This window comes from Martes martes (genome assembly GCF_963455335.1).
Source record: "Martes martes genome assembly, chromosome: 8".
NCBI classification, from domain to species: Eukaryota; Metazoa; Chordata; class Mammalia; order Carnivora; family Mustelidae; genus Martes; species Martes martes.
The window spans coordinates 54,750,565-54,763,805 of record NC_137895.1 but is presented as its reverse complement, the minus strand read 5'-3'; the positions used below and the strand labels follow the sequence as shown (position 1 = coordinate 54,763,805).

At 49.1% G+C, this 13,241-nt stretch overlaps 1 protein-coding gene across 2 annotated transcripts in view; it reads right to left on the bottom strand.

Annotated features, from left to right (window-relative positions):
• ETV6 (ETS variant transcription factor 6) overlaps positions 1-11,721 on the bottom strand; it is a 230,469-nt gene extending 218,748 nt beyond the window's left edge. Inside the window, exon 1 of one of the 2 annotated variants that reach the window (XM_080810446.1) lies at positions 11,647-11,721. In XM_080810446.1, the coding sequence (XP_080666572.1) occupies positions 11,647-11,679 (33 nt within the window). In that variant the 5' untranslated portion in view covers positions 11,680-11,721. The remainder of the gene's footprint in view (positions 1-11,646) is intronic. The other variant, XM_080810445.1, reaches the window with a different exon arrangement.
• Positions 11,722-13,241: the final 1,520 nt, after the last annotated feature.

The window sequence follows — 13,241 nt, the reverse complement described above, 5'->3', positions numbered from 1 at the left end:
GATTCCACCATGTTCCAAAGCTGCCTCGGAAGGGCGCCTCGGTGGTTCAGTCAGTGAAGCACCTAACTCTTGATTTCGGCTCAGGTCATGATCTCAGGGTCCTGGAATCGAGCCCCGCATCAGGCTTCTTCCTTAGCGGGGAGTCTGCTTCTCCCTCTCCCTCTGCTCCCCCACCAAAACAAATAAATAAATGTTTAAAAAAAGAAAAAAAAAGCTGCCTCTGACCTACAGGTGACTTCTGCCTGCAGAGAAGTGGACCCTCACTTCCCAACTCACAGCCAAAAGCACAGAGCTGCGGAGACACAAAAAAGGCGTAATGCAAAATTCAGAAAGCCAATCTGTGTTTCCCTAGCTTTCTGAGGGTAAAGACGCTTACCTTTCCAACTCATACGGTTCCTCCTTCCACCCCATCCTAAAGTATTCAAGTCAGCAGACTAAACGGAAGGGCTAAATGGCACAAAGTCAAATAATGAGCTGGCCACCTTCCAGGGGATCTGGGATGCAGTTCAGCCACCTGGGGTCACTCACATCTCCCAGTCACAGGGAAGAGGACACTCCCAGACCGAAGATCTCCATTACTCCTATTTCAGTCCCAAATGAAGCTCTCCCACCCAGTTCACCTCACTTCAAATACAGACCACCTCAAAAGGCACCAAGTAAGACCTGCTATCCCCACCCCATCGCTGGCCATGACTGTCAGGACCCGGGAGTGAGGAGACCCACAGGTCTCGGCTGTGTAAAGCTCCTGTCCAGTGACCTCATGACATGGATTTTTAAAATCTCCCAGATCTCAGGTCAAAAGGACACAGCAACTACAAAATGCACCAGGGATCCAATCCCTCAGATTTCTCATGTCCCAAAACCAGATGGGCCAACTCTGTGGCAGGAAGCAGGGCACAAGCGCACAATAGGCCCGGAGAAAAGAGAACTCCCTTCTGTCCCTCAAGAGGCCCTGCCCAGGATCATGCATCTGTCCATGCAAAGTCGTAGTTGGACCTTACGGTGAGTCAGGAGGTTATGAGGTCTCCTCCAGCAGGACTCTGATTCGACGGTCCAGGGCAGTATGGGAAAGGCAACCAGTCTAGAAGCAACAATGAATAATGAAGGAACTAACTAAGGTGGAGAAAATTTTCCTTCCATTGGCTGAGCCCTTCAGAACAGTTCAGAAGAAAGTTTAGCAAACTCCTGCTCCCCTTTCTGTCAAGCCTCTGTTCTAGTTCCCCTTGCCCACCCCAGTGCAGATGTATTGATCTGAGTATGAATTAGTAGTCTGGACCATACAAGCTCGAAACCGTCTCCTGACCTGGTTTCTTCATCAGGGAGCCCAGAGCTGCTCGGGCCACACCCGCAGCCAGACCAGCAGAGTCGAGCCCGTCCCTTGCTTTCCTGTCTCCCAGTCTCCCAGTTACCCAGGCCTGCCACCAGTGCCACACCCAGACCCACACTTTCACTAGGGAACAGGGGAAGTGTTAGGGAAACAGGGAACCTCAGAGACAAACAGACTGTTCTGTGGGGCTGGATTTTTTAAATTTATTTTTATTTTTTTAATTATCAGGCTGATTTCTACCTGCAGCTCATTTCTTCCAGGAAATAGTTCAGAGTCAGCATCTCATCTTTGGTTACTATTTCCTCACATATAGGGGATGTGAGTGGGGAGGGGTTACTGCTTGTTACGGAGATAAGTCTTCAGAAAGATACAGTTATGTGGCCCCTTGAAAGCCACGCGGGAGGGGACACAGCAGCTGCATAGAAAATCACAAACTTTCACTTGTGCTTTCCAAGAAGGAGGGCAGAGGAACGGCTTCTCCCCACACCTATGTTCTTTCTCTAATAGTCCCAAAGTGCCCAGAACGGCTGCCAGGGGGTCAGCAGAAGAGGCAGCCAACGTTCCTTCCATTTGGCCTCACAGTGGGTCATTTTCCAGCCTCTGTGTCGTCTTCTCATCTAACATGGATACGTGAAGGAAAACTCAGGAATGCATTTCAAGTCCACGGCTAAGAGAAAACAGAGCTGCTGAAAACAGACACTTCAGTCCCTCAATATCTAAAAACAAAGGTTCCCTCATGCCCCCAAAGTCACACATTTGGCTTTCTCCAACCTTTCTGTATAAACTTCCACCGAGAGCCATCGACTCCCGCTCTTGAAACTGGAAAGTCCGCCCCTGCCCCCAACGGCAAACAGTGTCTGCTCTGTGGTCAGACAGACGTGGAAATGCCTGTTCAACAAAAGCAGACTTAAGAAACGATGCCCTCGCTCGAGTCGCGCCCCGGCCGCAAATAATAAGCAACTGTGTGAACGAGCGGATCCCTGAATAGGTCTGAATACTTGAGGGCTGAGTAATAATGCTAGCTGGAGTCACTGGACAGTACTTCCAGGCTTAGGTTTGTTTTTGTTTTGTTTTGTTTTTCCTTTTCTTTTACCTTTGAAACTTATTAGAACCGTCCCAGCTATTCCTTCAAAACGTCACTGTGAGATGCAAAAGGCCTTGTTATTACCCCGTAACTGCAGCTGGCTCATCACCACTATTGCTGAGGCTGGCATTCAGTTCAAGTGAAACCGAGAGCTGTGCTCAACACCACTGAGCGACCCCAGCCCTGCGAGACACCCGGTGGGAGAGCGGCAAGCACATTCGCTGGGAGTCAGCCCACTTAGGAAGCCCAGATTGGGGTTTCAGGAGGCGCTACTGACCAGCCACGGGAGCTGAAGCAAACTATCCACATCTCTGGTCGCCGTACCAACTGGGTCATATAGGCCTGGGACCAGCAAACCTCTAGTTCCCTCTAGATCTAGATTATTAAGGAGAATACATAAAGGGGGAGAAGAGTTAGCTGTTGTTTTTTTTTAACAGAGAAAGTCACTGTGTTATGAAAGAGAGGTATTTTTATTACTTTAGATGAGTTAACAGGTTGAAGATGAAGATTGATAAATTCAAGTTCAAGAACCAGGACCCACAATCAGACCTGTCCACTCCAGTGTCTGTGTTCTTCCCCTAGAAGGGCTCCACAGTATGGCAATGACTGGTCCCTATTCCCAGCAACTTATAATCATCTTGAGGGAAATCGCCTTGACAGATAAGAACCAAAGAACATCAGACAGAGTAAAATGCGAAGCAAAGGGGATTGGAACTGCATTGTGGCCACACTGACATCACTGAACGCACTCACCCACCCTGCTCATGACAGCAGGGCGATGCGTTCTTTTCAGGTCATTCAGGAAATGAGATCGTTTTTCCGTATGTCTGACTCCCACACACAAAGGGAAAATACCCCCAAGGAGTACACAGGTCTGGTGAGCGTACAGATTTATTGGATAGCTCCTTCCTGTCTTCACTGAGGAGTAACATATTTTTCATAAGTCATTCATCCAGATAACTGAAGCGTAGCCTCTTAAAACTTCACATTATTTTTATGCCAAACATTTTTGTTGGAGAGCTTTCCAAAATGCATTACATTTTCTCACTTCCTAAATCTCATAACTTAAAGCTTGTCTTTAACTTGGAAGTCATAATTATGATCATTAATAGCATCAGTCATTGTGTGGTGCCATACAAATGGGTTTAACTCTATAACAGTCCTTGCGAAGAAGCCACGCATTGCGAAATCCTGTCTGCTTTTTACCACGCTCCCCATCTCCCCCACACCCACCACAGTGATAGAGAGACAGGTTCCTAGGGCAGAATACCAGATTCTGACTCTGGCTTGGCTATCACAAACAATGTGATCTCGGACGTGCTATTTAAATGCCAAAGGATCCAGTCTCCTCCTCTGTTTCATGAGAAATTTGGGTTGTGCTCTCTCAGATTCCCTCTTATAACCTCCTCACATCTCCCTCTCTGCTTCCTTCCCCATATCTGCTCTGAAGAAAGGCTTCATTAAAGTTGTTCAAAAGCCAGATTTTATGAACTCAGAATTCTCTCTTCGCTCAAGTAAGATAGAACAAGGCCACTGTGGTCGGGCTACCAGGAAAGAGGGGAAAGAAAAGATTCTTCCTCTGGTGGTATGGGACAATCAGGGAATACCTGAAAACATCTCTGATTCCTAGAAATCATACAGGATTGAGATGTACATGAGAGATGGTTTAAGAAAAACTTGATGTTGGGGCACCTGGGTGGCTCAGTAGGTTAAGCCTCTGCCTTCGGCTCAGGTCATGATCTCAGGGTCCTGGGATCGAGTCCCACATCGGGCTCTCTGCTCAGCAGGGAGCCTGCTTCCACCCCTTCTCTGCCTGCCTCTCTGCCTACTTGTGATCTCTTTCTCTCTGTCAGATAAATAAATAAAATCTTTGGGAAAAAAAAAAAGAAAGAAAAACTTGATGTTGATGGTTTGTGTAAAAAGTTCCGGGGCGGGGGGGGGGGGGGTGGTTCATGCTGTGGACAAAAAAGAGACTGAGCAGGGAGTGATGCAGACAGAGGTGACTAACCCAGAGGCTGAGACTGGGCAGGATGAGAAGACACAGTGCAACCTGTCACCCATGGAATGAAGGCATACTTAGGTGCCAGGGAAAGAAGAAAAAGGCAGAGAGGGAAAGAAAAGGTTTCTGAGAATATGAAGGCCTTTTGAATGAGACCTATCAAAAGATAGAAGATGACTAGAGAATAACAGAGATTGGGGAAAAAATGGAAGATCTGGACACTGGGTTGTGTGGTGTGGCCATCGGGCTCCGTGAGAGGAATAGCAAGGAACAATCCACCTTCAGGGGGACCCAGAACAGGAAGGAAACATTTCTGCTGCCCTATTTGTGCCTCTCACCCTGGCTCATGGGAGGCTCCACCAACCCATGTCACATCAGTTTCCTAATTTTCTTCACAAAGATGGCCGTACCCAAGAACATTGTCATGGAGAACGCTCTGGAATGGTAGGCCTTAGCTTGGCCACGTATGACATCTGAGATCTTAGGCCAATGTCACTCAAACACTCTGGGCTTCAGGATCCTTATTTGTAAAATAGGGAGAAAAACAGCATCTCTGAGAAAGTTGTGAAGGGTAAGGAAGATAACGGAGATCAGACACCACACACACACCAGCAGCCAGTCGTATTCCACATGTGATGGTGGTGGCGGTGGTGGTGGTGATGGAGGAAGTGGGAGAGGAGGAGGAAGCAGAAGAATGGGAGAAAACGTAGGAGCAATGACCACTAGAACAGCTGACGAACCCCTTTAGTTACCCAGAATCAGGAAAGCTTCAAAATGCAAGTGTTAAACAGTTTTCCATAAACATAGTCCACAGGACAGAGAGGCAGCTCTGCTCCTCTGGGAGTCCTCACATCACGAACTTGGGCTAATGCCTTCCTTATTCAGCCCCTCCCACCGTTTCCCCACAGTCTGAAAATTCCAGATCATTTAGGCAAAGACCACACTGAACTGCACATTTTCACTATCTGAGAAGAAAGGTTTATCAAGCAAATTAACAGAGCAAATAATATATTTGTGGTAATATTTTGACACTGAGGGAACAGTTTCGGGCAAGCGGTAGCACTCATTTCTAACCAGCAGATGATGTGGGACACAAGTCATTTCTGCCTCTTCATTGGGGCTCATCCTGAGACACCCCGGCAAGCCACACTTCATCAGTCTGGTTCCTGTATGTTCAGAAATAAATCAAAATGTGTTGGTCGTTTAATAGGCTATAATTCTAACTTCTCGCCCTGTCTAGTCTTTCTTGCCCCCAAATACTAGGTTTGGCAGGGAACGGTCTTTAAGTGGGGCCTCTCCTGGTGTGGGAACCCTGAGTACACTCACACTCATTCTATTCAACAAATACACACAGGGATTGGTGTCTTACACACATCTAACAACAAATACAGCAGTGCCGGACTCTGCCTGAAAACAAACTCCAGTGTTTTCTCTAAAGTAGCATTCACAGGGAAAAATATGCCGTTTGTATACCTCGAACCCTAGGGGGCTTCACTTAACACTGAGCCACTCAGCTGGGAGAACCACACCAAAGGGCAACTTTTTAAAAATGGGTAATAAAACGAAACTGCTCTTCCCCCCAGTTACTCCCAACAACCCTGTGCCTCCTTGCCCTTTACCTTCCGCGGTGTGGGCAAACACAGCTCAACTGAGATTTACAGACTTTTTTTCAGCTCTGCCTTCCTCTGGTACCCACACTTGGGCTACTTCTTCCCTTGGCTGACCCATGTGAAGGAAATCAATTACTTCTCTAGGAGCAGCTGTCACATTTTTAGCTGATGCTGTTTGGGACAGGAAGCTTACTACACACAAATTAGGGTATATGTTCGGCTGCCCCTGGAGAAAAGAGCCTATGGCCCACTCAAGATTTCCTCGGAAAAGGACCCCGATAACAGGCCCAGTACCCTCGGCTCAAAGCAGAAGTACCAGACTGCTCACAGACTATAAAAAAGAGTTGCTGCATCCCACCCACCCCGTCTTTGGCTGTACCTCCAAAGGGCTCACAGCAGGATCTTTTTTTTTTTTTTCTTTAAAGATTTTATTTATTTATTTGACAGACAGAGATCACAAGTAGGCAGAGAGGCAGGCAGAGAGAGAGGAGGGAGCAGGCCCCCTGCCGAGCAGAGAGCCCGATGTGGGGCTCGATCCCAGGACCCTGGGATCATGACCTGAGCTGAAGGCAGAGGCTTTAACCCACTGAGCCACCCAGGTGCCCCTCACAGCAGGATCTTGAAGACATCATTGCACATCTATGCCCACCACAGCTTTATTCACAACAGCCATGAAATGGAAGTAATGAAATCTCCAACAGATGAATGGATTAAAAAAAAAAAATGTGGCATACATGTAAAACGGAATATTATGCAGCCTTAAAACAAGACAGAAATCCTGCCCCATTCCACGACACGGAGGAACCTCCAGGATGTTACAATTACCAAAGGAACAAGAATATAGGATTCCACTTATATAAAGTCTCCTAAGTAGTCAAAACCATACAAACAGAAAATAGAGAGGGGGCTACCAAGGCCGGCAGGAGGGGAGAGGGGAAATTAGTGTGCAGTGGGTACAGAGTTTCCGAGCTGCAGGATGAAAAAGTTCTAGAGATCTGTTGCACAACAGTGTGAATATACTTATCACCACGGAACTGCATGCTTCAAAACGGTTAAGATAGTAAATTTCATGTTGTGTGTTTTTTACAATAAAAAAGACTATTGTTGCAAAGAGTGGTACAAATGCAAATCCGTCAAGCCCTTCTTCCCTGATCCCCTACTCCTACTACTTCCTCTTCTCACATCCAACAATATACCCACTGGCCCCAGTGCTCCCCCCACACACATCTTCCTTGGCACATACCTCCATGCCCTCATACCAGCTGGCTTGGGATTAAAATGGACCAAGCTAGGAAGTGCCAGAGAGAGTGCAGCCTATCGTATCAAATTTCCTTGGCCTTTTATAGGGAAGCACCATGGACCCAGGAAAGGCAGTGCAGGGGGCTGAGAACGAGGCCTGTGTTGCTCTAAAGCTGGCTGGGTCGCCAATTAGCTGAAGCAAGCCATTCCGTTCTCTGGACCTTCTCTCTATAAAAATACAAGCTGGCCCAGGTGATCTCTGAGGTCTTCTGTTCTGAAAGCCTAAAAGTTCCCCGGTTCAGTTGTCCAAGAAACTGGGGAAAACCAGCAAGCCTGCTAATCTGAGTCTTCCCAAGTGATTCTTAAGGCCCTTTGTCATCTTTTACTCAATTCCCTTATCTGTTTTGATACACAAGCTTTTTAAAAAAATTTTATCAATATAATAAAAATAGTATCATTATACCAATATCCTACTTATAACCATTTTTGGACAGACACCCAGAGAGTGTTCTAGGCCTCCCCGAGACAGCACGGCCCTATTAAAGACTTCACGCAAGTTAACAGATGAAAGTGTTAAGTCACCCTCTGGTACACAGGGACAGAGAGAGGAAAGGGCACTGACCTCCTTCCATGCCTTGTTTCAAATTGCAAACATTACTGAGAAACAGTTCTGTGCCAGGTGCCAAGCTAGGTACTGGGACACACAGATAACCGTCGCTAAACCCAAGGAGCTCAGAGTCCAGTAGGGAAGACCTGGAGTGTCCCAGTTAGTAGCAAAATAAAAAGAGATTTCTTTCTGCTGAGAAAGCCAACCATCCTGGAGAGTAAAGGCAAACAGGGAGGGCGGGGAAAGGGGGAAGGGACAGGTAGGCCACCAAGTCTGGTAACCTGGACGACCCTTACTAAAGCGCCACGCCAAGAAGCGAAGGACTGTGTTGGCAGGGCCATCACCACTTTCCGCAGCAAGTCGGCTGAACTTAAAACCGAACAGGTGACTTGAAGGTGAAGGCCGATAATGGAAAGGACAGCCTCTTCCTTTCTCCCATGACCAGCACAGTCAGCCTCTCAGTCCTCTGAAAAAAATTATTTAGTGTTTTTTTAACATTTTTTTTTTTTAAAGATTTTTTATTTATCTATTTGACAGACAGATCACAAGTAAGCAGAGAGGCAGGCAGAGAGAGAAGGGAGGAAGCAGGCTCCCTGCTGAGCAGAGAGCCCGATGCGGGGCTCGATCCCAGGACACTGGGATCATGACCTGAGCCGAAGGCAGCGGCTTAACCCACTGAGCCACCCAGGCGCCCCATATTTAGTGTTTTTTTAATACAATCGGTTGTCCCTGTCCTTACATTTGAACCACCTCACTGGTCAGCAAAAGGAAGCATTTAAACTCTCAGATGAGAGATGTCGGTACACACGTGGGGCAGCCCAGTACAGAGAAACGGTGGGGCTCCCTGCCAGTTTGGGTAACCTTGGGCTAGTCAACCTGTCTTCTGTGTACAATGTGTGTCTGATATTCGCTTCTCTTCGGTGATGAAAAGATGCCTACGAAGCGCAAAAGAAATATGAAAAGTGCTTATCAGGCATTCGATGTCAACCATCACCAGGGGAGCGATACACACAAAGGCATCACGGATTGACTGATTCAAAACTTTCACCTTGGAAGCTGCACCTAAATTGTACACTAGGCTTTTCTAGAAGAACAGACACTGCTCAGAAGGCAACCAAGTGCTTCCCTCTGTGGCTGCCTCTGGTCAGGCTCCTCCGTGCTCCATCACACCAGCTGCTTGTAAGGAATGGGAGCAAGCGAGGACAGTTTCAGGAGTGGAGCAGAGGAGTGAGGGAAATCTCTCCACACAGGGGGAGCCTTCCGTATTACATGTCTTCCATACATCGGACTCATCAGCTCATCCTTGAAAGCTTCTGACATTCCTTCTCTGCTCCACAGAAAAGTTATTGTTTACTGGACTCTAGAAACAACCCCCGTTCTTGCTTGCGGGTTACCAGCAAACATTTTTTATTATGCAGCTACTGTACCACATCCCAAGGACTAAATGAAACACTGCACACATCACCAGAACATATTCAGATGACCCGGAATAATCCCAAGTCCTTGATCTGCAGCACTTATTATCGGAACACCATGAATTCAACAAACTCTTTAGAAAAAACACACTTCACGTGTGTACCCCTGAACATACACACAGTCTAAGCCAACCGTCACATACTGGCTCCGTGAAGAGCCATTCAAATAAAAGTGATACTTTCGCTACTCGTGAAGAGTATTCAATCTATTTTAATTACATAGAAATACACAGTCATGAAAAGAGGCACCTAAAAAAAAAATGAAAGGATAAGCAATAAGGCAAAAAATGATAAGCAAACTGTGGCTGCAATTTTTATGTCACATTTAGGACAGTGTTCTGTCTGGGTTTGGAGAGTGGTTTCATATGTCTGTGTAAGAAAAGGGGCTGCTGAACTCTTCCCACTAGAGTAGGATGAAATGAGCCACTTAGTAGCACTTCTGCCTGCAGCAGACAGAAATAAGCCCATCAGAACAGTGGGGACATGCCTTCTCTTTAAGAGAGGTATCAAGAAAAGTCACAGAGAGAATTGCTTTTTCTTTGTTTTCAGCCAAAAATTATGGCCCCGTAGTCGGTCCACATCTTCCTGATGTGGAATTTATTGCTATCAAACTAAATACAATTTACTGATTTAATACCCTATTATTTAGTTACCTCTGTTTGTGTTATGAAGTGTCAAATTAGATTATCCGTACCGTGCTCATTGGAGAATCTAATTTATACAGCAAAAGAAACTAGTTTTGAAGTATCCAACTACCTTAAATTATCTACTGTGACCCTCCCCCCCCCCCCCCCCACAGCCACAGACATTCTGCTGCCTCCCGGGTATCTACAAACACAGAAGCCCGAAAGTGCCACTGGGCATTTTTGCGAGACAAAAACAAAGAAACCCAACTCACTTTTTTAGTTCACATTACCCTTACACGAAAATCCACAAAAATCTCACCTGATGAGAGACACCAAAACCTGAGACTAATTATGAAAACTAGTAAGCAAATCTAATGAAATACTGTTTCCCTTCAACAGATCCTATTGGAAAAGCAGTGTTGAAACAGGAAAGGTTCCTCTAATTCCCCTGAAATGAGGAAAACAGGTTATTTGTTCATTGTTTCTGCAAGCGTCCATGCAATGAGCACATATTAAATGGGCCAAGCCAAAAACAAACTTCAGTGGCTTCAGCCTCTCACAGAAGCAGAAGGCTTTTCCACCTGGGGACTGATGGAACAGTGAAATGAACAAAGTGCACAATAAATGCAGCCATGGGAAAAATAATTGGGGGAAATGGACAAATCACCCTGCCTCCTCACGGTGGCAAACTTTACAACTTTTTAGAAGCACCAAACCACAACACCACCAGCTCTACAGACACAGACATATAGACATATACACACAACTACTTGGAAGCCAAGTACGGTGTTTGCAAACATCCACCATCCTGCAATTACAATACTGCAAAACACCGCCAGAAAGCCGGGAGGTTTCTACTCTTAGATATCCTCTGCACTGTCAAACAGGGAAGGTCACTTTGGTCACTTAGATAATTCTCTCTCTCCCTCTCTGCATCACAGGAGTTTTCTACTTTGGGATTATTCAACTTTCACATGCATGGGAGTAAAATAACCATTCGACAACTTATTTACCTCGGTTTAAAAAAGAAAGAGAGAAATTCATTGTGCAAATGCCCAGGAAAAGCTGACACCAGGACTGTCTCTCCGACAGTGGTTGCAAGTACAATCAGAGGAGGGGAAAAAATCCAGTCTGATCTGACCCAGGCAGTCCTTTTGGCGGGGGGGGGGGGGAGATTGCATCCCCAACGGGGGTTGAAGAACTTTTTTTTTTCCTAAGGAGACCACCCCTCGGGAACAAAAGTTACATTTCAGTCACATGTCGGGAGTAGGAGTAGGAGCAGGGTTTTCTTTTTTTCTTTCTTTCTTTCTTTTCTTTTCTTTTTCTTTCTTTTTTTTTTTTTTTTTACAAAAGCGCACTAATTACGGGGGTGTTTTACAGTTCCAAAGACCACTCGGGTTCCTCCTGGCCAATTGTGACGGGCACTTAATTGTCAAAAAGAAAGGGGGTGGGGAGGGGGACGAGGAGCCGAGAGGGGGCTCGGCGGGGGGAGCAGCAAGGTTACACCAAAGGGTACAGCCGCCGCCGCGAGCTGCATCTCCTTCCCCGGCGCCCCCCCAAATAATTCCCCGCGACCGGAGCAACTGCCACAGCCCCCTCGGAGGAGCCCAGCCCGAGTGCCCCAGCCGGTGCAGCTCAAGGTTTTCGAGCACAGAGAGGGAGGGGGAGAAGATCTTTACCTTAATGCTACACTGAGCAGGAGTCTCAGACATGTCTCACAGCGAGAGAGATCAGGAAGTTCTCAGTTTTTTTCCACTTTCCTTTCCTCTCCCCAACCCAGAAGCGCTCCACGGCCAGCCGGACGCGGTCATTTAAGAAGTTTCTTGCAGCATCTCTCCCGGCAGCCGCCCCGGGGGTCTGCGAGCGCGCGGGGCGGGGCGGGGCGGCCGGCGGAGTTGGGTGCGCGGGGCGGCGGGGGCGTGGGAGCCGGGCCCGGAGCGCGGCGGCGGGGTCTGCAGGTCGCGGCGCGGCGCGGCGACCCGGGGCGCAGCCCGGCCGGCCTCCCGCTCTCTCCTCCCACCCGCGGCCGGCGCCCCCGCCCCCCGCCCTCCCGCCGCTCTCCCTCGCTCTCTCGAATGTTTTCCTTCCTGGAAGAGAGAAACTGAAAGGCAGAACTGAGAAAGCTCTTTGCTCATTGATCTTGAGAGTTTCAGTGCAGAAACTGACGTGAATTCCCAGCACTGAGCTCTGCCTCTTAAAGGAGCCACCAGGAAATAAAAGCTCGGGTTACAGCCCGGCATCGGGGAAATAAAAGCCGGGCGGGGGGAGGGGCGGCGGCGGCGCAGGGAAGCCGGAGGAGCGGGGCCGCGCGAGGCCGCGGCCGCCGGCGGAGCGCGCGGCGCAGCGCCCCCCCCCCGCCCCGCCACCAGCGGCGCGGCCCACGCGCGCCCGCCGCGAGCCCCTCCGCGGGCCGGGGAGTCGGGCTGCCCGGGCGCCGCCGAGCGATCGCCCGCTCTAGGGAGACACGTTGGAAAAAAACGTTACGCTGGGGCCCCAGAAACCACCAGACAGGTTTTCGTGAAACGCCTCCCACCTTCCCCGGCTCCGTCTCTTAGAGACACCGAAATGCACCAGGGCTCTCCCCCCGCCCCCCTGCCCGAGCGCAGAGGCGAGGAGAATCAGCATCTAGGAAGGGGCATTCCGGTCAGGACGCGGAACCCCGAGGAGGAAATAAAACAATAGCCTTTGTTCTGCTTCTCGACCGCTGCCTCTTTAAGAGAATCCACCAGGAAATGGGAGATCGGGTTACAGGCTGCACACGGGGAAATGTGGGAGAGAGCGAGCGCCCGAGCGCGACGCCGCCGGAGACAAAGCCGGGCGGCCGCGCCGCAGACGCGGGGGACGGCCGGCGTGGGGGGATTCCCCGCGCCGGTGGGCGCCCGGAGAAGAGCAGGCGCCGCGCGTGCCCGCGGGGGGATGCGGCCGCCGCGGGCGCTGCCCCAGCCGGGCACGCGTGCTGGGGAAGGGAAGGCTGCGGGGCAGTTCTAGCAAAGGCGGTTGAGTTCCTTTTCCTGACACCCCCCCCCCCACCTTCCTGCCGTTTCGAAATCCGCTGTCCATTTAAAGAAATAGCGGCCGCCACCAACCGAAAGAGGTGACTCAACTGCAAAGTTGACAGGACGTGTTCCTGAACATAATACCCACTCCCAGGGACCGCGTCTCTGAAACCGTCATTGGCCGGTTGGATGACCCTGGGATGCTGCCAGGGGAGGAATATTTGGCTGGAAAACAACCGAGGGGAAGTAAAGGCCGGCGGGGCTGAGGGTTCTAGCCT